This window comes from Miscanthus floridulus, chromosome 6 (assembly GCF_019320115.1).
Source record: "Miscanthus floridulus cultivar M001 chromosome 6, ASM1932011v1, whole genome shotgun sequence".
Lineage (NCBI taxonomy): Eukaryota > Viridiplantae > Streptophyta > Magnoliopsida > Poales > Poaceae > Miscanthus > Miscanthus floridulus.
In genome coordinates this window covers 5,128,921-5,152,580 of record NC_089585.1, presented here as the reverse complement: position 1 = coordinate 5,152,580, position 23,660 = coordinate 5,128,921, and the positions used below count along the sequence as shown (strand labels likewise).

At 47.0% G+C, this 23,660-nt stretch overlaps 1 protein-coding gene and 2 pseudogenes across 1 annotated transcript; 1 reads left to right on the top strand and 2 right to left on the bottom strand.

The window, feature by feature from the left end:
* Positions 1–3,321: 3,321 nt before the first annotated feature.
* On the top strand, positions 3,322–10,278 carry LOC136457475 (isoflavone 3'-hydroxylase-like; annotated as a pseudogene).
* A 2,481-nt stretch (positions 10,279–12,759) lies between these two features.
* LOC136457474 (uncharacterized) lies at positions 12,760–15,962 on the bottom strand (annotated as a pseudogene).
* A 4,678-nt stretch (positions 15,963–20,640) lies between these two features.
* LOC136460141 (pollen allergen Phl p 2-like) lies at positions 20,641–21,012 on the bottom strand. The gene has a single exon (XM_066459962.1). It carries the CDS (start codon positions 21,010–21,012, stop codon positions 20,641–20,643), a length of 372 nt encoding a protein of 123 aa, XP_066316059.1.
* Positions 21,013–23,660: the final 2,648 nt, after the last annotated feature.

Sequence of the window (23,660 nt, the reverse complement as noted above, 5' to 3'; positions counted from 1 at the left end):
GAACCTCGGTAAAAATCATTGTGTTCATCCTTTTGATTCCGAGGTGATTGGTCTCCATTGTTATTCATCTCTTTGATTGATTGGTACTTCATCTACACGGCGGTATAACTATCCTAATCACTCTCTTTACTTTACCGCAAACTAGTTGACAAGCTCTTTAGTGTAGCTAGTTGTGAGAGCTTGCTTGCTTGGTTAGTGTGGCTCTTTAGTTAGTCTTTGAGAGCACACTAACATAGGATAGTGTCTTTGCTATTGTGTGAATAGACACTATCTAAACTGGAATTGTGGTAGGTGGCTTGCATTTTGAGTAGGCTAGCGCAACACTCGCTTCGCCTCATAATTGTCTAACCACTTTGTTAAGTGTTGTTGTAGAAATTTTATTAGGCTATTCACCCCCCCCTCTAGCCATTAGGACCTTTCAACCGTACTGAGCGAACATGGTAAAACAGTGTGGCAGGCACCGACGTCTGCCATACCTAAAGAAGACGACGCAACCGCCCGCGTGCATCTAACATTCAACAGTATTGTAGGCGTCTACCATCATCTTGTACCCGCCAGCGTGGGCAGCAAGACTTAGCAGCATACGTGCTCTCTCTCTCTCACTTGTAAGGCCATCCCCTTCATCTATAAAGGGGATGAGCTCTCTCCCAAAAGACTAAGTTGATTCAGACTGATCAAGTTCACTAGGACACAACAATAGAACCACCAGGTTTAAACCTCGAGCACTCGCTCGAAACACTTAGCTCATAGCGGAGCTCCCATCACTCTCGGTCCTTCTGACCAGAGTCCGACCGGACCTTTTCTACCCCCCATCTTTCTCCTTCTCATTTGTAACCCCACTGCAAACTTTGAGCACCTGAGCTTAGGAATAAAGTCACTGACCGACTCAAGCTGGACGTAGGGCACGTTGTCTAAACCAGTATAAACCCTGTGTCATTGAGTGCTAGGCGACCTCCGATCATAACGTACGGTAAAACTATAAATATTTACGTGTTGGTCACTTTCTGCACCGACAGTTGGCGCCGTCCGTGGCCACATCTCCCCCCGGCACTGCCAGCGCTGACCAGGAAGGAGAGCGATGTAGCCCTCCACCTGGCGAGGCAGGAAGCCCTTTCTCCCTCTCCTCTTCCGTCGTAGCTGGTGGAGGAGGGGCCGCAAGGGACACCTCCGACGCAGCCTCCGCCGTCACCACCGGGATCGCCGCCAGCACCGTCGTTGTCGCTGCCACCGTACTAGTAACCGACCTAGGGAGCACCACCCTCGGAAAGGGAAGGACTCGCCACCACCACCCTGCTCTCCCCGCCGCTCTCCGCGACGCGCTGCAAGGTGGGTCTCCAAATCTCCTGCACGGGAGTTGGAGCGATGCTCAACCCCGTCAGCGTCCGACCGCTATGAAAAGCGCAGATCAGTCATACTCTAAAAAGACTCAACAGCAAGATCGAAAAGAAACAAAGACAGACCGGGATATAAGCGGTACGACTCTAAAACCAAGACACGACATCGATGGGCCCACAGGGCGAGGACCACTCCTGGGCTGTGACCCACGCCCCCTCACTTCAGCCAGGGGCAGAGTCGACCCAACCGGCTCCTGCCCGGCCCGCGAGTCACCACGACCTTCGGCTCAGGGCACGACGACCGGAGCAGCCCAGCAGCCGGTGGGGCATCCTCCCGCTATGGGTCGTGCGCTGACGCCGGCCCCGATGACGCGTGGGTGCGAGCCCGCTCCTCCGAACGTCGGGCTTGTCCCGTCGCATCCACAGTAGGCGGGGACGAGGCCAACAATGCCGACGAAGGGCGTGGTGAACGCATCCGCTTCGCCTCCCGTTCACCGATGGCGTCCATGCTCGCAGCACGCTTCCTCGGTGTGGGGACATCACTGCGCCTCTCAGCCTCCTGCTGACCGCCAGCGGACACGGCCGTGGGATCACAACGCTTCGCTGGGGTCGCAACGACCTCCTGGTTTTCCTCCTCCTCGGAGAAGATCATGTCATCCCCCACCTCTATGGGGTCCTCTGACTCGAGCTCTAACTCAACGTCGCTCCTGTTTTCCCCGGCCTTCATGCGCCGGGCGATCTCCTTCTCTTGCTTCCGCTAAACCTCCTCGGTTTTCTTCTTCTTCCTGGCATCCGTCGCCTCCTTTTGGACGGCCTACCGAGCCACGCCCCTCTGGCCCCTTTGGAAGGTGTGGCCGGGACTTGTAAGCTTCAAGTCCCTACAAAACAGGTGACTCCAAATCAAAAAGCAGGAAAGCAAAGGGGAAAAAGAACATGGAGTAAAGCGAGGGGAGCATACCAGTTTGGGCACTATCGCCGCATTGAGAGGTATGGGCTTTCCATCAATGTCCTCCTTCGGCTTCAGCTGTAGCACCCGGTCAAGGCAACTCCAGACCTCGTTGTTCGGCAGCTCCTCCGATGACGAACAGTCCGGGTTCGTCGGGCCGTTGTACTTCCACATCGGCCACGCCCTCTCCGCCAATGGAGCAACCCAACGGTGGTAGAGGGTGTGGAACATCCGCACCCCATCAAGGCTGTGCCACACGAGCTTCTGGAGCTTCGCCTCGATGATCTCCACCTTCTTCTTCTCTCGATGGGAAGGGCCCCACGACCAACTTTCCCACCTCTTCGGCCTTCCACCGGTGAACGCCGGGAACGACGCCTCCACCGGGTTCCTGATATAGAACCACTCCCCGTGTCACCCCCGGTTGGAGTCGTAGGGGATGTACGTGGGATACGAGCCCCCCACGCTCGGTTTCTTCTACAGGGCAAAACCCCCACCGACAAAGTTCGCCCAGAGAACAACCGCCAGAAGAATCAAGTTTCCTCCCTCGACGACCAATCACACACAGGTACGTCGTCTCGATCGCCACCATGCATGCGTCGGCACTCTTTGTTTCTTAAATTATTGCTACTTCCTCGTACAAGCAAAGCAAGGCGACAAATGCAAGAAGGGGAGTGGCTGATCAGCCGTGACTTGACCAGCAAGCAGCCGGTGAATAAAAAGAGTCTAGAAGCCGGACCAATTCACTCTATCCTTTTGCTCAATCCTGTTTTCTTCTGGATGGTCGATTCAAGGAAACGACTTGCCACGAATGAGGGGAGTCAGTGCCAGCCATTCGTTTGTGATTAATTCGTAGTCTGATGACGACAAATGCTTAAAATCAAACTAAAAACAATACATGATCTGGTGTGGACATGTATATCGCATGCATTGTGGCCTGTGGGAGAATGTCGCCGCAGCATCTTCCTGGATGGCGGCAGCCCACAAGTTACGTGTCGGACACCACTATAAATACAGATGGAGGCTATAAGTGAATGAATCACTAGGTCACACTGTGACGGCATCGTATCGTGTGGTATCCGCAATACTTAGGATACCATGGACGCAGCAGCAGGCAGTGCCGACGCTCCTCTCCTGCTCCTTGCCGTCGTGTTGGTCATTCTCACCGTCTCCTCGCTAGTCATCCTCACCGCCATCCAGTCCAGACGACGACGCGTCCTACGCGGAGCGCCGAGCCCACCGTCGCTCCCTCTGCTTGGCCACCTCCATCTGCTCGGCTACCCACTGCACCGCGCCCTGGCCTCACTCGCGGTTGCACAAGGTCGTCCTGGGGTCAGCGCGGCAGCGCCGGTCCTCTCCCTACGTCTTGGCGCGCGGCGCGCGCTGCTGGTGTCCGCGCACGCCGCAGCCGCGTCGAGTGCTTCACTGAGCGCGACGCCGCCCTAGCGGGCCGCCCGCGCCTCCTGGCCAGGGACGTCCTCGGCTACGGGTGCACTGACATCCTGTGGGCTTCCTACGGCGACCACTGGTGGACGCTCCGCAGATTCTTCAGCGCCGAGCTCCTCTCGGCCTCCCGCCTCGCCGCACGCGCCGCCGACCGCCGCGCTGAGGTCGCTGCCCTCGTCGACACCCTGCTTCGCGATGCAACTGATGGTGCTACACCGTTGATGATGGTCACCCTGCGGCCCAGACTTTTCGAGTTCGTCATCAACGTGATGCTTCGTGCGCTCATCGGCGTGTCCCTCCACGGCAGTGACGCTGCGCGGTGGCAGGAGATCGTCGAGGAGAGCGTCAGGCTCAACGCGGCGCCCAGCGTTGGGGACCTGTACCCTGCGTTGCGGTGGGTCGACCGGCTACGCCGCGTGGACGTGGCGCTTGCGAGGCTGCAGGCGAGGCGCGACGCGTTGCTTGTCGGCCTAATCGAGGATCACCGTCGAAAGCGCGACGACGCTGGTGGTGTCCGGCCGGGAAACCGACATGGGTAACAAAGTCGCCCTTGATGTGCAACTTTTAACTTGCACGAATCGTGATTTAAACTAAACCGTTGATTGAATAACCAGTGTTTCAACACATAGCCGTTGAAAATCCACCTTGAAAATATCAGCTTTAGACTGTGGTCCGCATACCACTTTGGCATTCGTTTTAACCAGTAGCTTCTTGAATGCGTGAGTTTTGGAGGACTTTGGGGTGAAAGTCCTGCCCGTCTTCTTGCCGTTTCACATAGTGGTGAGGCCATTGGCGCCACACTCCTCGTTCGAGGCATTGACACAAGAGGCTCCAACCTCCTTTGGTTTTGGTTGAAAAACCTTTGCCCGGAACAAGCTGCTGCCCTGCTCGCCGCTGGATGCTGCTATGGCCATGGAGCGCAGGGAGGCAAGGGGCCGGGCCATGGCCCACTATGGCACCCACGTGGCTCCGCCAATGTTTGTCCCTTGCAGGGGCGGATCCAGGCCCCGGGCTGCCTGGGCTACAGCCCGGGGCGAGGCCCAAGAACTATGGGAATCAGTATCATAAAAAACACATGAAAAGGTCAACTAGCTCATTAGTCCCCTGTGACACGAGAAGAGCCTAGTAGTTAGCCCGGGGCGCAGCCTGTTTCTGGATCCGCCCTTGGTCCCTTGGTCGGCGATGACACAAGGCCTCGTACCACCCACACACCCCAAGTTGTTTCCTTGTTTGTTGCGTCATTGTCGATGTTTTATCACCGGCAACCCGTCACGGGGTACCCGGGACGGTGATTTGTTCAGAGGGGTATCGGCGTTTGCAGGAACTCGATGGTAAACGCAGGGAGACAATGATTTATACTGGTTCGGCACGCCAGAAAGTCACGGCGCCCTACGTCCAGTCTGATGTGGATAGTATATTGCGCCCTGCGCTATTTGTTGTGTTGCGAGGTATGTTGTGGTTGTGAGTTCTGTCGGTTATGTGTGTCTCGATCTAGGGACCCCTGCCCTCCTTTATATAGTCCAGGAGAGGCGGCAGTCCTAGTCGGTTACAAAGTAGAGATCCTAGTAGGATTACATATAGGGAATCCTAGTTAGACTAGGTCTTCCTCTCTCTTCTCCGTGCGAAACCCCATGGGTCCCGCATCGACAAGCCCCCGAGCATTTCATGGATGAGCTTCAGAAGCCTTCTTGTTCTTCTTGGTCTTCGTTGAGTTGTTGTAAATCCGTTCCAGGTTCTTCTGAAGTGAAACCTTGAGATGGTCTTCTTTTGGTTGGTTCGTCATGACTGATGTGCACTTTTTTCTAAAAAAGTGCACTCAGTGAGTGTAGCCTCCGAGCCTCTTGCTTGTTGGGACAAGAAGCCAGAGGGTCCATTTAGTCTTCTTGGTTGCTTCGAGTTCTTTTTCGGTGGGTGCAATTTTTCGTAAAAATTGCACTCACTGAGTGTAGCCCCCGAGCCTCTTGCTTTTGCTTGTAAAAGTTGGAGGGTCCAGGTTCTTGTCTTCAAAAAATTTTGGGGGTTATGTATCCCGCAGCCCCCGAGCCTTCTCCGAGTACTTTTCTTTAGAATAGAAATCGGATGAAGGGTCTTGATGTGTTGTCTTTGTTGTAGTCTTGAGTACTTGTATTCTTGGTCTTTCATCCTTGAATTCGAGCCCTCGGGCGTAGTTGAAGTGAATGCCGAGCCCCCAAGCTTAGTGTTTGACTAAGCCGTGATGCTCTTCCGAGTTGTTTTTTATTCATCCGGGTTGTTTCTAGACCTCTGGTTCTTGATGTACCTCTTTCAGATTGTTTGCACTTCGTCTTGATTTTTCTGAATTTGTCTTGGTACTTGCAGCACCTCTTCGAGGTTGTTTTCTGATCGATCCGGGTTCTTTCTAAGCGCTTGTCTCGGTTCTTGCCGCACCTTGTCGGGGTTCTTTTTTATCAAACCAGGTTGTTTCTAGACTAGCTCTCAGTAGCATGTTTTTCCTGATCTCATGGTACAGATGTAGCTCCCCTGCATGTTAAACATAAAAATATGTTGTAAATGACATTCCGGATATAAAGTCGGGAGCATGTCCCATATTTGAATAATCAATCAGGGGCGGGCCCCGGCATCATAAAATGCATATAAACTTTTCTCGCGTCTTGCTCTTGCTAGGCCATGTAAATTCCTCAGGTAGTGTCCTGTTATGTTTAAGCACTTGAATCTCTGGCGTATGGTTCAGAGGTTCATTGACGTGACCATGTGAGCCTGGCATTCGGTTCAGAGGTTCATTGACGTGACCGTCCATGTGAGTAGACAAGCTTCACGGATTAAGGCATGTTCTACCTGAGGACTTTAGCGACCGTTAAGAGAAGACTTAGAGCACTATGTTTGCTCGCATGATGATTGTAGAGCACTATGTTTGCTCGCATGATGATTTTTTGTGTCTTCCCTTGCTAGGTCGGTTAATTTCCTGGGTAGTAGCTTGTTACGTTTAAGCACTTGAATCTCGCGTATGGTTCAGAGGTCCATTGGCGTAACCACCCGTATGGTTCAGAGGTTCTTTGACGTGACCATCCGTATGGTTCAGATGTTCATTGACGTGACCATCCATTCGAGAAAACAAGCTTCACGAATTAAGGCTTACTATCCGAGGAAATTAACAACTGTTAAGGGAAGATGATATGGCCACAGAGGCATACGAATAATATCCGGAATGTAAAAAATTATAGCGTCACTTAGCTTGGTTCATGGCAGAGTTGTTGACCACTGCAGCCGGGTAGTCGATCGGTGCGCCGTTCAGCCTAGTAGTTGGTCACCGTAGTTGGATATCATATCCGAGTTGTTTGCGAAGGTCGTGTGTTCCTTTCGCTTAAATTGTTTCCGAGTACTCGGACTCCTCGGCCGAGTAGTCGGTCTTGCTTGCTTGCTATCTGGTTTGGACGACTTGTTTCTTGATTTGGCTTGCTTCCGTGTTGTGGTAGCAATCGGTCAGATGCTTGGTACTTGGCTGCTCGTGACTTGACAGCTTGCTTGTTGACGTAGTTGATTCAAGTACAAGATGATTCTCCCGTACGACCATATGTTGGCATAGTGACGGATCCCGACGTGATACATGCATGCATGGGCACTCGCATGTCTCTTGTATCTTGTATGTATATGTGTATATATGCCTCAATATTTAATTGGCTTGCATGCTCGTCTCTGATTAATGGTGTGGACTTCTTTCTTGCGTCATCAACATGTCATGGAGCTGTAGAGCATGAATAATTTGCTTGCTTTTTTGCTGGCTGGATCCGTATTGTAGTTGGCTTGCTCGCTAGTTTGCTCGGTGCAATCGGACATGGTGCTTCTGGATCAAACTTTGGATATTGATGTGGCTGGATGTCGCAAACTGACATGGGGTCTGAATTTAAGAGTCTGAGTCATCATCGTGACTGCTTGATCTTGTCTCTTGTGTATGAGTATATACACATATATGTTGGCCTTGCTTGCTTCCTCGTCCTTGTCATGCTCCTCCGTTTGGTTGGACTGGTGAAAATTTTCTTGTACTTGTCGTATCATAGTAGAATTAATATCCGAATTCGAGTAGACATCACCATGACTTCTTGCCGTAGTTGATGCTGACCGATCCTTCTTTGGCTTTGAGATGTATTGGACTCAGATGAATTGCGGTGCTGATTGACTTGTTCTAGGGAAAGCTCCAACTTGCATGTTGCTTGATCGCTTGTAGTCTTCAGTGGCAGTGCTTGTTGACCGGCTGCTGGAGTTGGGATCCCGTGCGGATGTTATCGTCCATGTCGACGAGAGTTGTAGCGAGTTGTTGACGAAAACCGCAGTGAGTTGTCGACAAGGCCAACGAGAACCGTGACAAATCTTGATCTTAAGGTCCACCGAGCTCTCGAACGCAAAGCGCCAAGAGCCCCTACCTGGTAGGATTACGTGTAACTAGTCCTAGTAGGATTACATGTAGGGAATCCTAGTTGGACTAGGTCTTCTTCTCTCTTCTCCGTGCGAAACCCCATGGGTCCCGCATCGACAGTCATGAAAGGTTATTTGTCTACAACTGCTTTGGTGGCTTCGTGGGCTTTTGTGTTTCATGGTGTTTTGTTGGCTGCCATTGAGAAGTTTTGTAGTGCTTTTTCTTGTCGGTTGCTTCTTCTTTATTAATACATGCCTAGCAGATTTCTTGCACATGGCTTTTTGAAAAAAAAAACTAATTAGTGTGAATTACCTTCAGTCATTAATCATGGTACGGTACATGTGCAGGCAATACTCCAAGGAGGGACTGGGACATCTATGCTGACAATCGAATGGGCGATGGCACGGCTACTGCTGCATCCCGAAGCCATGAAGAAGGTGAGGGCCGAAATCGACACACACGTCAGAACAGCTCGGCTGGTGGAGGAATTGGACATCGCCAGCCTGTGAAATTTTTGTATTTTGGTCCTTTTGAAAATATTTTTTACAAAAAGATCTACGCCAAAACGTTTGCTGAAAATAGACAATTTTTAGGCGTCTTAGGACATGACGTCGAGGTATGAGGGTCGGCGTCGACTGACACGACGCCGAGGTCTTGCCACGTCATGGACGACCGCGGTCGACGGCGACACGGTGTCGCATGGGGCCCACTACGTCGGCGTCGTGTCAGCCAACGCCATAGGCCCAAACTCGGCGCAGTGGGACTACACGCCGAGCTATTGGTGCGCGGCCCAACAACGCTTCGTGGCCCAATAGCTCGGCGTGCTAGCAGATGACGCCGAGACACTAACCTCGGCGCGACCCGACTCAACGCCGAGGTTCGGTCAGAACCCCACCCCACGCATCACGATTCATGAGATCAGAGAAGCATGCATGCAGCTCGATCGGTTTCATTCCACTAGTGATGGAGACATACGTCATGGCGCCGACCACTAAATTTAACCTAACACCATAGTTTTACCGTGAGATGGATATATAAAATTTAGGTTAAATTTAGAGGTCGGCGCCATGACCTATGACGCCGAGACGTTACCTCGGCTTGCCGCAATCCCGCAACAGGCTAGGCAGCGGGCATGCACTACCTCTGGTCTCTGCCGCTCTGAATTGTCTCCCGGCACCCGCAGACGAACATGCTATGTCTCCATCACTAGTGGAATGAAACCGATCGAGCTGCATGCATGCTTCTCTGATCTCATGAATCGTGATGCGTGGGGTGGGGTTCTGATCGAACCTCGGCGTTGAGTCGGGCCGCGCCAAGGTTAGCGTCTCGGCGTCATCTGATCGCACGCCGAGCTATTGGGCCACGAAGCGTTGTTGGGCCGCTGGGCCGCGCGCCGGATGGTGGCAATAGCTCGGCGTGACTCCCCACAGCGCCGAGTTTGGGCCTGTGGCGTTGGCTGACACGACGCCGACGTAGTAGGCCCCATGCGACACCGTGTCGCCGTCGACCGCGGTCGTCCGTGACGTGGCAAGACCTCGGCGTCGTGTCAGTCGACGCCGACCCTCATACCTCGGCGTCATGTCCTAAGACGCCTAAAACTGATATATTTTCAGCAAACGTTTTGGCGTAGGTCTTTTTATAAAAAATATTTTCAAAAGGGACCAAAATACAAAAATTTCACCGCCAGCCTACCCTACCTACAGTGCGTTGTCAAAGAGACCCTCCGGCTGCGCCCTGTGGGCCCGATCATCCCGGCGCACGAGGCCATGGAGGACTGCACTGTCGGTGGGTTCCACGTCCGGTGGGGCACCATGATCCTGGTAAACGCCTGGGCGATCCAGCGCGACCCCGCGGCCTGGGACGCGCCGGACGAGTTCATGCCGGAGCGGTTCTTGGACGATGGTGGCAAGGTGACAACGGCGGCTGCCGTGCCCATGCTGCCGTTCGGGGTCGGCCGGAGGCGGTGCCCCGCCGAGGCCATGGCCATGCGCCTTGTTAGCTCCATGGTGGCGGCGCTTGTGCAGTGCTTCGAGTGGGACGTTGGGGAAGGGAGAACCATTGACATGACCGAAGGTGGTGGGCTGTCCATGCCTATGGCAACACCGTTGGCTGCTGTCTGCAGGCCCCGAGAGTTTGTGAAGAGCATGCTGTCTGCTTCAACATGATGTCGTGAATAGTAGTGATCAGTGGTTATTAGAAATGATCGATAAGATATTACTTTTTATTTTCTGTTGCGATCACTCTCTAGGTTTGTTAAGCCAAAATATCTTTATGTTTGACCACGTTTTGTGTACAGAAACAATAATATCTATGGTAGACTTTACTTTTTTTTTTGTTTGGGAAAGTACATCTTTCAACATCGCTCTAGTTGCACCTTAATATTTATTTAAAATAAATAGATCAAAATCGAGTACTAGTCTCAGATTTTTTTTTATTTGAAATTAATAATGTATTTTAGAGACCAGACCATTTTTTATTGATTTGAGAAATTGAAAACCAGATTTTATACCAGTTAGTGGTGCAAATTTGTCTGTTTTTCACAGTTTCCATTATCTGGTTTCAATAGTAAAAGCTAAAAAAAAGACTTTATTTGTTTTAGTCCGGTTTTTCAAATTTAACCGGACGAAAGGTTTTTGCCTCGTTTTTTCCTCAAAATGAGTTTTTTTTTTCTTTTTGATGAAACTGGAGGGGCCTTAGCCTCTGCACGGAATTTATCGAATAAAAAAAAAAAAGGTCTTACAAGGATTACAGGGTTACAGGGAAGCTTCAAGATACAAAGAAAGTGACAAAAAAAAAAGCTAGACTATTATATTGTCAAAATGAGCCTGTTGATGATACATCAGTGTATATTTATGTGAGGATTCAATCCCCTCGGTGACAGTTCAAATGGACTTTACCCTTACGTTTTTCATGCTGTAAATGTTGATAGACTTGATAAAACTTTGAATTAAAATGACAAGTAATTATATATTGCTGTCCAGATTTGTCTCCATGCCAAGCGGTTGGAATCCATCCCTAGGTCAGGGTGAAAGAAAAATGCACTTCTCTCCGACTGGTTCACTTCTAGAGGATGAGTAGGCTTTAGCCACGCAACGTGATGGCTACCGTTTTCTTGCAGAGAATGAAACGACTTGCAACTGATACGCTGTCTAGTACGTGGCTAATACGCTGCAATTTGCTGCCATTGATATTTTTCAACCAAATGAAGATAATTAATGATTGAAGTAAGACGAATAATCTAAGGACACAGCGGATGATGCATTGTGTGGCCTGTGGTCAGCAGGCAGCTTCCACTACTACTTGCCGTGTGCGGTGCCGCCACGGGCCGCTGTCACACCGGCCTCGCCTCCATCCCTATCCCCATCTGTTTCCAATTCCCTTTCCATCAGTCGCACGTGCAGACTCTAGCCCTATCTCATTTTTGTACTTTTTCCACTGACTCATCCTCCTTCCGACTTCTTGAACGTCATATTAGCTTCATCGCTAGTCTACACAATATTTTTTTTTTCATTTGATAATCAAGTATAAAAATTTTAACAAAGGACAAAGCTAATACGACATGTAAAACAAAGATGATGGGAGTATTTCTTTTCCGACATATAATCCTGAGGGCATTTTCTGTTTCATGTTACTTAGTTCTTCTTTTCTTCCATGTATTTTTCATATATTTTATTCCTCTCCACTTTTTTTATATTTCTCGACATTTACAGAGATATTGTAATTTCAAGAAATTACAGAGCTTTCTTACGGTGCTTGGCAGGAACCACCGGTTCCTCCGTGGAAAATATATACCGCACCTATTAATTACGGAAAATAATTAATTGTTTTTAAGTGCAGTTTAGTCCTTCCAGGATCTCTCCCAATCCATGAACCGGAGTCGTTGGTGCCTGTGACTCAGATCTCATTCTCCTTGCGTCGCCATCTCCAATTCATGACAACGGTTCAAGCTACGAGATATGCGGAGGATGCAGCGCGACTCTATGGAGCCATCCGATCAAGGAGGACGGCCGGTGCTGCTTTGTATCGTGCGAGATCGATCGTGGCAGCGCTTGGCTCGGCAAAGGCTTACAGTGCTCACTGCTGGAAAGTAAAAATTTACTGTCGGTTGAAAGCCGACAGAAAAACGTACAATACCAACAGGAAATAGGGAAAAATATTTTTTCTGTCGGTTTACCGACAGGAAAATCCCAACAGGACTAGGTCGACAGTGAAATAGATTTTTCATGTCGGTATTTTTTATTTCCTGTCGGTTTGTCATTTTTTCTGTCGGTAATGTGTCAACAGGAAAATAGCGCTCCGCCAGATCTGAATTTGTTTCCCTGTCGGTAAATGACGTAAAAAAAATGACCACACCGACAGAAAAATATTATTTCCTGTTGGTTTTGTACCGACAGGATAATAGCTTCTCACCGACAGAACATAATTTATTTTCCTGTTGACAGCACCTCGACAGGAAAAATCTAATTTTCGTGTCAGCGGCTTCCAACAGAAAAACAAACTCATACCGACAGAAAAATATTGCAGTCCCGAGGCCATAATTTCATACAATATTTCATGATAACAGTACATCCACAAACATATATTGCATGATATTTCAACTAGAACACAAATATATTGCATCATTTCTCATTATCCAGAATCCATACACAAATTAGATGCCCACAGTTGGCATCAACAGCCACAAATAAACATGCCAAAGTCTTTCCACACGTCTCGCATAATTAAGATGTCCACAGTTGGCATCAACAGCCACAAATTAACATCCACATCTGCATAATTAAGATGTCCACAGGTCTCGCATCTACAACTACATAATTAAGATGACCATAGGTCACAAAAGCATCCACTAGTTGATTAGTCTTTCCCAAAAGCTGGCATCAACTTCTGTGGCTGCACCTTTACTATCTAAAGGTTAGAAGTGGCAACTACCAACAGCCACTACGACACACATCCTACCTTCAAGCATGGTGTCCACTATGGCGGTTCACTGTTTCCCATGCAGCTCTGTATGTGTCATTGAGATTGTCTTCATTGTGCCCATCCACCGCATTGGCATCATTAGCTGATTCCGAGCCAACATGAGAAGAACCAGTGGCCTATATATATGAAGATAAATATTAGTTAGATGCTAACTACTCCAACCCATAAAGTGACTATACAATCTCCAAATCAGACAATACAAGCATCTCACATAGAAAGGTGGGCAACCAAACAATATATTTAGATGACCAAAGCATGCTGTAGAAAACTGAACTTTTAAGAATGTTGTATAATATGTAAATCAACCTTACTTGCTCAAGGACACTCAAAACCAAGTTGGAAAAAAATCAAAATCAAATCTTGATAAACCTATCTCCTTAAGCTTCCAAAATAACAACATCTACTTTTGTTCTAAGGCAACACCTTCATGAGCATTCCAGAATAACAACACATATCTCCTTAAGCTTCCAGAATAACAATACAATCTATTTTTTTGGATATTTTGATTAAGCAAGACACCAATAATATGTAGGATTATTGCTCACAACAGAAGAGTGCTAACTATTTTCAACTGAGTCCCAGTACATGGGAAGTGAACTAAATGCAAATATCTACCTTACCATTATTACTCAATTAATTCAATTTAAGTCCAGTAGCTATGCAAGAATCAAGATGAGGCCACTTCCTCACTGGTGGACTGCATGTTGCCATTCTGAATACCACATCAAAACTAGTCATATAGTTGCCCAAATATAAAGAAAATGGGGGAAGCTAATCTGGCAGCTAGCTAAACTAGAGAAAGACTGTCATTATAGTCATATAATTGCCAAATATAAGGAAAATAGGAGAAGCTAATCTGCCAGCTAGCTAAACTAGAGAAAGACTGCCAATATAGTCATATAGTTGCCAAATATAAGGAAAATGGGAGAAGTTGTGCTAGCTGTACTCACAATTCCTTGTGCTGCTACTGCTGATGCAAATCTTAAAGATGCCTGTGGAATTTCCTGTGCCAGTCCTAAGCGTACATAAAGTGCCTATAGTGAAGACATTAAATATTTTAGATTATGAAAAATGGTTTGCCTATAGAAAAAATACTATCATCTCACATACATACCACTGTCAGATCTATAGCAACTTTGCCTTGTTGTGTCGCACTATCCTTCTCTTTTTGTAGCCTTGCATTTTCTCGTCATAGTTCTGCATTTTGTCGGGCCAACATTTGCAGTGAAATTGGATTTGATTGACTCACATTATTCTCCTTCGCAACTGCTCTGATATCGGCTGCCCTAACAGCGCCATATCCTATAGCAAAGCGCCCATGGGTGGTCATACTACCCGACACGCCATACAACACCTTTGGATTCAACTCTTGCTCATGTTCTGACCCTTGCCCTTCTTCCACCTCTTCCATATCCTCATAGTCTTCATGCTCCCCGTCCTCTTCATGTTCTTCATGCTCCTGTCTAGCCCTCTTAACCCCATTTATATACTCATCCTACAAACAACTCCCAATATTATGATATGAATGAATATATATTTCATGACAAATGCACTATCAGTTTCGTGCCAATGAATTTATCAATATGTATACTTTATGGTACAATCTCGCTAGCATCAAGTATTGGATATTGTTGGCTGTTTTTTTTATAATCTAAGTTAGTGCAGAACTAGAGCAAAAGTAGTTAAGTAGCAATGAATTGTGCAATCAACTTAGGGCTGTAGGAAAACACATATTTTCTGCCAAATCTACAGAACAAGTGAATTTCACAACATGCTTTGCTAGGAACAACAATTAGGATGCTAATGTGACATACTAGAACTTAGATTTACATACCATGCGTTCTTGTGCTTTGCTGCTGTTGATTGGACCACAATTACCATTGCTATCTATATTTCTTATGCCAGATTTCATCACAACAAATGCATTAATAGGGGTTCCCTTATGTGGTCCAAACCTAAGTCCCTGCAAATACAAATAGTTGAATGCTGATTGTCAGCACCATGATAATAGATGGCAGCTAGGAATCAGGGGCAGATCCAGGATTTTAGGTCAATGATGTCAATATAAACTCTTATCTATTATGATGTGGCTTCTAGTAAACAAATAACACGAAAATAGACAAATATTCTCTTCATCTCTAAATAAATCAATTTCTAAAGTTATTTTAAGTCAAACTTGTTTTTTTGTTCGATCAAATTTATAGAAAAGCGCTTACAAACTTTTTTTGTCTTAAATCACGAAATAAGCCTCCTCAGCTACAGAACCACTGCCTCCAAACTGATCACACTGATTAACACCACATTATTCTAGCCAAGCAAGAAATATTCCACCAACAGAAATAAAAAAACCTAGGCTATCAAAGGGAATTAATCTCAGCCTAACATACTTTGTCGCTTTATTGCCTTTGTCAGCGAGTAGCAACACACAGACATATTTCTAAGATAGAATTAATCTAAATATATCCAATAATTAAACTAAGTAACATGGAAATAATGGACTTGGTTCCCTAGTGAAGAAAAGAGCTGATCGACAAAGAGTGACAATGGCAAAGAGAGCTTAAGTATGTTAATGTGACATACCAGAACTTGTTAATGTGACATACACTAGGTAAAAAAAAAAAAGCAAGGCAATTGGCTGGTGTAGAACGGCATTGCTGTCATTACAACATTATGGGATAAAGAGTGATAATGCTAATGTGACATACCAGAACTTGCTGTGTCTCTGTGAAATTTCTAGACCCTCCATGTTTTTGAGCAATATCATCAGAAATGAAACCGACATGTTGTGTCGTGACTTCATGGCAAGCAAGCGAGCAACAGCAGATAACCTAGAGTGTGTGGTCTCCTCACGCACCAACTCACTGGCACTCTCAGCCATCCTATAAAAAGCTGTGGCAAATGGTGTTGGTTGCTCATCTACTATAGGTGGATTATCCCCAGCTAGATCAATCAGCATTTGATCCATTCGATCAACCTCATCAAAACCCTCCCCATTTGCTATGTTATGACCTTCATCATGCCTAATATCACTCCCTGTGTGCTGCATCCATGTTTCATAGTCTTCCCTATAACCATGCTTGCATAAGTGTATCCCTACAATATCCCTTTTGAGACTGAAATAGTTTTGGCACATGGCACAAGGACACTTGATGGTGTCATTTGTACCTATATCCATATTAGAAAATGCATGGTTCAAGAATTGATTGGTTTGATCAATCCATTCATTAGAGGGCACTTTACCACGCTGCCAGCCACTATACATCCAACTGTACTGTGACATATTAGCTAGCTGTATTTGAAAGATAAAATTATTAGGCATCACATTGTTCTCATGTTGTAGTGTTTTAGAAAACATGACAAACACACAAACAAACAAGCAGATCCATAGAGCACCTCAATCAAACACACAATATCAAATTTAACCAAGGCACTGTTCTACTAATTTTTTGACACACTATCTAACCATCAACAATAATCGTCATATATTAAGATTAAAAAAGATCGAACTAAAGCTAGCTGCTTTTCCATGATAATAAGATACATAATCTGTGTAACCCTCAAAACATAGTGCTAAAACCCTAGTTCAGTTCCATCAATACATCTGACATGCTGCTCGAAGATCATACAAATTGTGCATTTTTCTTATTTAAAATGACAATTAACCGCAGGAAAACAAGGAAGAAACAATGCTTACCCTTGGAAGTAGCAAATCTGAGTCGATGCTGCAGGCTGCTCCGGCTCCTTCGCTGCGGGCTACTTCCTCCATGTAGGGTTGTGTCACGGGCTCTTCTGACCGCAGATTCGTAGTCACAAACACCACCACAAGCAGATCTGGGAATTAGGGTATGGGTTTCAGCGACTTAGGACGCGGGATTTGACGATCCCATGAACACAACAGGAGCGGAGATTGAAGACGAGGAGAATAATACCTCAAATGTAGGCAGGGAAGCGAGCTGCCGCCTTGGGTCGCAGCTTCAGCCGCCGCCTTGGGTCGCAGCGAGGCAGATGGCGGCGCGAGGCCCGGCACCCGAGCACCCCGGCGTCGCGCGGCCGAGCTGCGGGAAGGGGAGGCAGGGAAGCGAGCTGCCGCCTTGGGTCGCAGCTTCAGCCGCCGCCTTGGGTCGCAGCGAGGAAGATGGGGGCAGATGGCGGTGTGAGGCCCGGCACCCGAGCACCCCGCCGTCGCGCGGCCGAGCTGCGCGGGAAGGGGCGGCCGAGCTGTGCGGGAGAGGGCCGGTGTACGCGCGGCGCGAGGCGAGGGCCGGCGTATGCGCGCGCGGCGCGAGGAGAGGCGCGTGCTGGAGTCTGCGCCGAAGGAAGACTGGAGCCGCGGCCTCTCAGGATGCGAGTGCGTGGGGATAATGTTTGGGATTTTTTTTTATTAGCCTGAGTCACGGCTGGGTCACAATGTTGGGCCTCCTCTTCTTTTCCTTTGGCGCTCAATGGGGGTTTTGGGTTTTTGGCTTGGCGCCACATGCTCGGACCGGCGGCAACTCTACGCGCGTTGGAATTTTTCGATCGTAATATCCTGTGTGTTAAAATAATACCGACAGAAAAAAACGAGCCCGACAGAAAATAAACATATTTTCACGTGTCTACCGACAGGATATTATAAATTTCTCTGTCGGTTTTTATTTTTTTCTGTCAGTTTCGTTTCCCCGACAGGATAATTACAATTTTTCTGTCGGCGCCGATCTTACCGACAGGAAATTTTGAGTTTCCAGTAGTGGCTGAGGACGCGCATGCGTGTGTGCATGTGTGGTGAGTGTAGAGTGTGTGGGTTGTGTGCGTCCAAATTGTACCCAATAAAAAAAATAAGGCTTGCAGCGCTGCTGTGGCACAGAAAGGAGAGGGGGAGAGGTTGCGTGGTGGCGGTGTGCTTGCATGGTGCCGGTTTACTAGCCCTCCCCACCGGGGGCTGCGCACTAGTGAGCCCCCACGCCCGCCACCGCGGGGGGGGGGGGGGTAGCTCATGTGAGATGAGAAGTTGTTCCTTTTAATTGATTTGGAGACGTCAAAATACTATTGTGCCGTCTAGATTTATTTAGAAATTGGTTCCTGGTCCATTTATTTTTTTGGTTCCGGTCCACAACTTATGTTTCTCTTATCCGGTCCTTCCTATTTTTAAACCATCTGATCTAACGAAACCGGGCTCCCATTATTTCTATGCACCGTAAAATTTCAAATTTTGTTTTTAGAGTTGCCTCTTCCTGCTTTGTATTTTCTTAAAGGCAAGTGTATTGATGTTGTCTTATATGTGGTATCATGGCGTGCCACGTACTCTTCAGATAGCTTAATGGACAACATTTTAATGCAATGGCTTCCCGGTAATAACACAGAATACCTTTAATTTCTGTTGCATGTGACAAAAGAAATTTAACAGTACATACAACCACTACCACTATACCACAGCCCAAGTAGCGTCCATCATAGTGTCGGTATAAATATTGAAATACCGTTGGAGGTTCGGTCAGTATAGATTAGTGACATACGGTCGGTCGCTATATCTTACTCTTTCATCCGAGGGTCAGACGGTTGGCGATACGGGACATACAAGGTTCTTTACTGATACGGATAAGGCCTCGGTCGGTCCCATAACCTGACATGAAGAATGACGCGCCCTACAGCTCAGACTTCATATGGAAATAGGCCGACCTAGTTGGATTCAAAGATAAGAGTAGGTTTTGTAATAACAAGGACTCTTAGTCGAATCCGACAAGGACCAGAACAACAGCCTTGCCTTCTCTCCCTATATAAAAAGAGGCAAGGCACCCCTTGTGACAACGAACAATATGCAATCCAATGCGAAGGCTAACGTTGACTGGACGTAAAGGCTATTACTCGATCACAAGGGCCCGATCATGACATAATGCTGTGTAAGTTATTTTGTCTTTTTAATTTTCCCTTTTTTATTAACTCTATTTATCTTTTGCCTCTATAACCATTGCAAGCATGGCCCGTTGGGTTGCTTTCCCATCTATATCTATCTATATACACATATAAAGCAAAACACCACGCACGTTTTGTCTCATCATATGGGCTCATTTTGCTTCACGCAAATAGATCTCAATCCACGTGGTTTGGAAGCGATTGAGGTAGAATCAAGTTCAAATTCCACCTCAATCCCTTTCAAACCACGTGGATTGGGGTGTATTTGTGTGCAGACAAACAAGACCTAAGCTATTCACATCATTCTCCACTAAGTGATCTCACTAGTTGTTCTATCTCATCATGCAAGGTGTCGACATCAAGCCCCACTGGTGTCCCACTAACTTGCATTCCTTTTATGCAAGCTTTCCATCTCTTTTCCCGGAGACCCCGAACGCGACGCACGGACGTATGTAGGGACCCCGGCCTGCCCTCCCGTTGGCCGCACCAAAGCTCCGATCGATGGCGCCATGGCACGCAAGCTAGCCACGCGAACACCGCCCTCCTCGCTGTCCTCGCAGCGAATGCGCCGACGTGTACATCGTCAGCTGGAAGGAGGACCTCTTTGTGCTCAAGGTGGAGAGCGGTTGCTACTAGCCTACCACATAATCGGCGCGCTCGTTGAGAGGCTCCACGAAGTTGCTCATGGAATAGAGTAACGGATCTTGTAGAGCGTGGCCTTATTGCGCATGAATGCACGATGTTGCTCAGCGGTCGGGAACACTAGCGGATGATGTACGATGTTCCTAAGCGTAGCCTCATTACTCTCCTTGATGAACGGCGCGTGCCACGAACCGCACGTAGCGGTGCCTGGGAACTCCCACTAAGGGGCTGGACCGCGCGTCCATAGACTCCGCCACGAACGGTGGCCACGGCGCAGCCTGGTACTTCCACCGCCAGAGCCAAACTAGGCAAGGATCTGCAGCTCCATTACGAACCACGGCTCCGGCATGTCCTCCCGCTTGCTCATCAACGTTCATCGCATCCTCGGTGATGCCATGAATTCCAGCAGCTTATTATTAACACAACGCGTCATAATTTCTTGCAATATTTACACTTACTTGCAACAACAATTTATCGTGGCCTTTACACCTACCTCTCCCAATGGAGGTTACGACTAACATGTACAACTCAGTAGTTTAGATGTTGCAATAGAGCCTCCAATTGCGATTAAATTTGTGACGCTGTGAAGACAAGTGGTTGGAATAGGGTAAAACTTTTGTAGTTATTGAACAATTGTGTTAAAGAAAATATCGCAAGTGCAAATGCAATTTTCATGACATTTTGGACTTGCTAAATAAGATAAAAAATAGCTTCACTGATCTTGACACGTACATGTAATGGAACTTTAGAAAAAATAAAATGTACACAGCCGCCTCGACAAAAAGGTTGACTAGATATCTTATGTCATATAAAAATATATTATTGTAAATTGTGTGTATACATAGCTCCGCCAGAATATTCAGGAGGAGAACCTAGTATACTTTATTTTGCGGTAGTTTACCACAAAATAACCGTAGTAAATGAACTATTGGCCTGCTTATTTATGGCCTCAATCAATCTTACAAAATTATATAGTGGTCAACAATTTTGACTCAGTGGAAGAGGAGATGTGCCGATTACCCCTCAAACTTGATATCAGTTTTGATAACTGAGCCAGGCTTCAATCCAGCAGGGAAAATTTCATCCCGGTTGCGGTAGCCACCACCCTTCACAGAAAAGCGGACGGAGAGGGGCGCCTTGAGCGGTGCCTTGCTGTCTTGTGTAAAGGTCATGGCTGGTGACTCCTTCATGTCGTCCAAAAATTCCGCGGCGCCCTTTTCTCTGATCGCCAGCTCATGGATGGGGAGGTTGGCGACAAGGACTAGGTGGGTGTACGTGGAGGTGGTGCCCTTTCCGACTGTCAAGGTCACTGTGTTGCTGCACAGTCCAACGGCAAACAAGGCTGCCAGCGCCGCCATAGCGAGCACAAAGGAGGACGAGGAGGCCATTGGTGACCTAACAACTTAGTAGGAGTAACTTACCTTATTTCCTGATCGATCGAGAGGGCGGGAGGGAGGGATATGTGTGGTGATTGTTGTTGCTGGTTGCAGCAGCTGGCTGAGTATTTATGGGCGGCCTTGGCAACAAAATTAGGCATGGACGTACGACATGCCACAAAGATCTCTGGCCGGCTTGTTTGTTGACGAACACTTGTTCAATTGATACAAATAGATCTGTGCTAAGTTGTCCAGGTTGTCTTGCTTTCAGGCAAAAGAAGCGCAGGACATGCAGACCTCTCATAAAAGCATGGGCATGCAACCCTTACCTTTTTTCTCTAGTACTATTTCGAGCAAAATACAGCAAAAGTCACACCGTGACCTACTTAAACAAATATATATTGTACTCCTTATACCTTAAAATATAAGTGGATACATATTCAAAATTTGTTATCTTTGACCACCATATATTATTAGTCTAATCTACTGTAAGAATTCTGGTCCAAACCATGAGCAACATATATGGCCACATAACCAGTTAATCACTAACCGTTGGATCTAGTAAAAGCATTATATGGACCAGGGTTGTAGGAAGACCCCTGGAGTCACTATCAATGTTCTCCATCAACTCAGCTAAACCGCAGGATCGTGTTGTAGAGGTACCTGCCACGAACCAGCCATCTTGTAGTTGGATAGGATAATAATTCTAAGATGTGAGTTGAGCTTTCTTTAGTGAGGTCATGATAGTTGTTTAACAAACTTAGCATGCACCTTGTAAGATGAACATGTACAGCGAGTATACAAAATAGGGTTAAACAGGTGCCGGCTTCTCTTGATGTCCGGCTGATTTCGAGGGATCATGGCGCTGTTGCTCGTATATACTACATTTGGTGCAGCGCCACCATGATTGTAGGACTCTATATAATAAGGTTCAAATATATAACATTTTAAAAATAAATGATTATCGTAACAGTCGTGCGAAAGCTATGGGTCCCTTGAATGTGATTTTTCTGCTCGATGACTGTACAAGTGAAAGACTATCGATATGCGTATTATAGGAATATCCCTTGAGAATTTACGTGTATATTTGTTCGGAATGAATGCAGATTATTCACTACTGCATACAACGTTTCTAGAGACATCGAGGAGGCCTCTATATAAGTGGATAGAAATAAAACACAACTCTACAAATCTGATTTCCAGTGACAGCTCAGAATCCATACACCCTTAGAAATACAATTGCAGATATCACAAATCTCACAAAAGAAAAACAAGCATCATTTTTTGTGAATCTGAAAAGCCCCGCTCGCCAGTCACAAGTCAGTAGTAGAGAACAGACTTTCGGTTTTAGGATTCAGTTCCGGCAATTTTTGGGCTCGTGACTAGAGGATTCAGATGGAGCTCCCAACCGGAACTAAAGTCCCCTGTTAACGGATAGAGCAGCAGGCTTTTTCAGCAGAGACATTTAGTTCAGCAGAGACTACATCAGGATGAAAGGTGCTTAACTGTTGTGCTGCAGAACTACACTACTGCTCCTGTGGATGTCGAGGATGGGGCTCGTTGTGGATGCCGCCGACGAAGGAGGAGGAGCTCCCTGACCGCCGAGGTCACCACGCCCCACATGAATCCGGGCTCCAGGCCCCGTGCTACCACAATACTTCATTACAACATGTGTTCAAAGCGCTAGCCTTCTCGGAGCCAAACTTATATCCCTACATGACAACAAAATGAATGAAGTTACAGAATAGACTGAGAACATGCAGAGTTCAATATGTGCTTATATATGAAAAGGCATCCAAGTTAAATAGCCATTACAGATTACGACGCTACACCTAATTTCTACTTTCTAAGGTGATAACATGTTAATTGAATAGCAAATCAGCAAGCTACAAAGAATACCACTTTGTATCTCTAGTATTACAACTAACACTGTATCTATATCTAAGGTTCTAAACTATATTGATAGCTACGGTAAATCTGTTACTAGCACATACAACTGAGTGTGCCTACAAGTAGCTACAGCATGAAATGGTAAATCTATATTCAAGGTTTTAAACTATATTGACAGCTAATTGTGTATTACCCTGTAAGATAAGTAATGTTCTCAAAACATAAAAGGCCTAATTCCCTGAAGTACATGTATATAAATATCAGTTTGATCTAGTGCTACTGTATTTAGATTACCTATATTTAGAACTGCTGTCACATTGTAAGAGATATGGGAGGGGGTGCATTGGGCCGCCACGGCAGCGGCGGACGGCGGTGTTGGTGGCGGCGTGTGGTGGAGGAGAGTGGGAGGCGTGGCGCGCGTGCGGGCAGAGAGAGAGATAGAGATAGGGTAGGGTTTCGTTCTTTATTGCTTGCCAATTTGATGAGGACATCACTCCTAATGCTGTCAGGAACACCATCAGAACCGTAGACAACATCCGCTTCGATTTTTGGAAAGTCATCGTCATCCTTTCCATCTTGATCTTCTCTATTATCCTCGGTCTTGGGTGGATTCTTCTCAAGCTGCTCCACCCTCCCTGTGAGCGTGGACACTCGCTTTTCCACACGTTCAAGATCATGGATTTGCATATCCTTCTGCATTGTTTCCATCGCCATTGTCTGCCTCTTCATTGCATCCAACAGCTCCTGAAATTGACTAGACAAAACTGGAA

Bases quoted from the DNA above. Each gene is read 5' to 3' on its own strand.
- LOC136460141 (XM_066459962.1), bottom strand. From the start codon at position 21,012: ATGGCCTCCTCGTCCTCCTTTGTGCTCGCTATGGCGGCGCTGGCAGCC.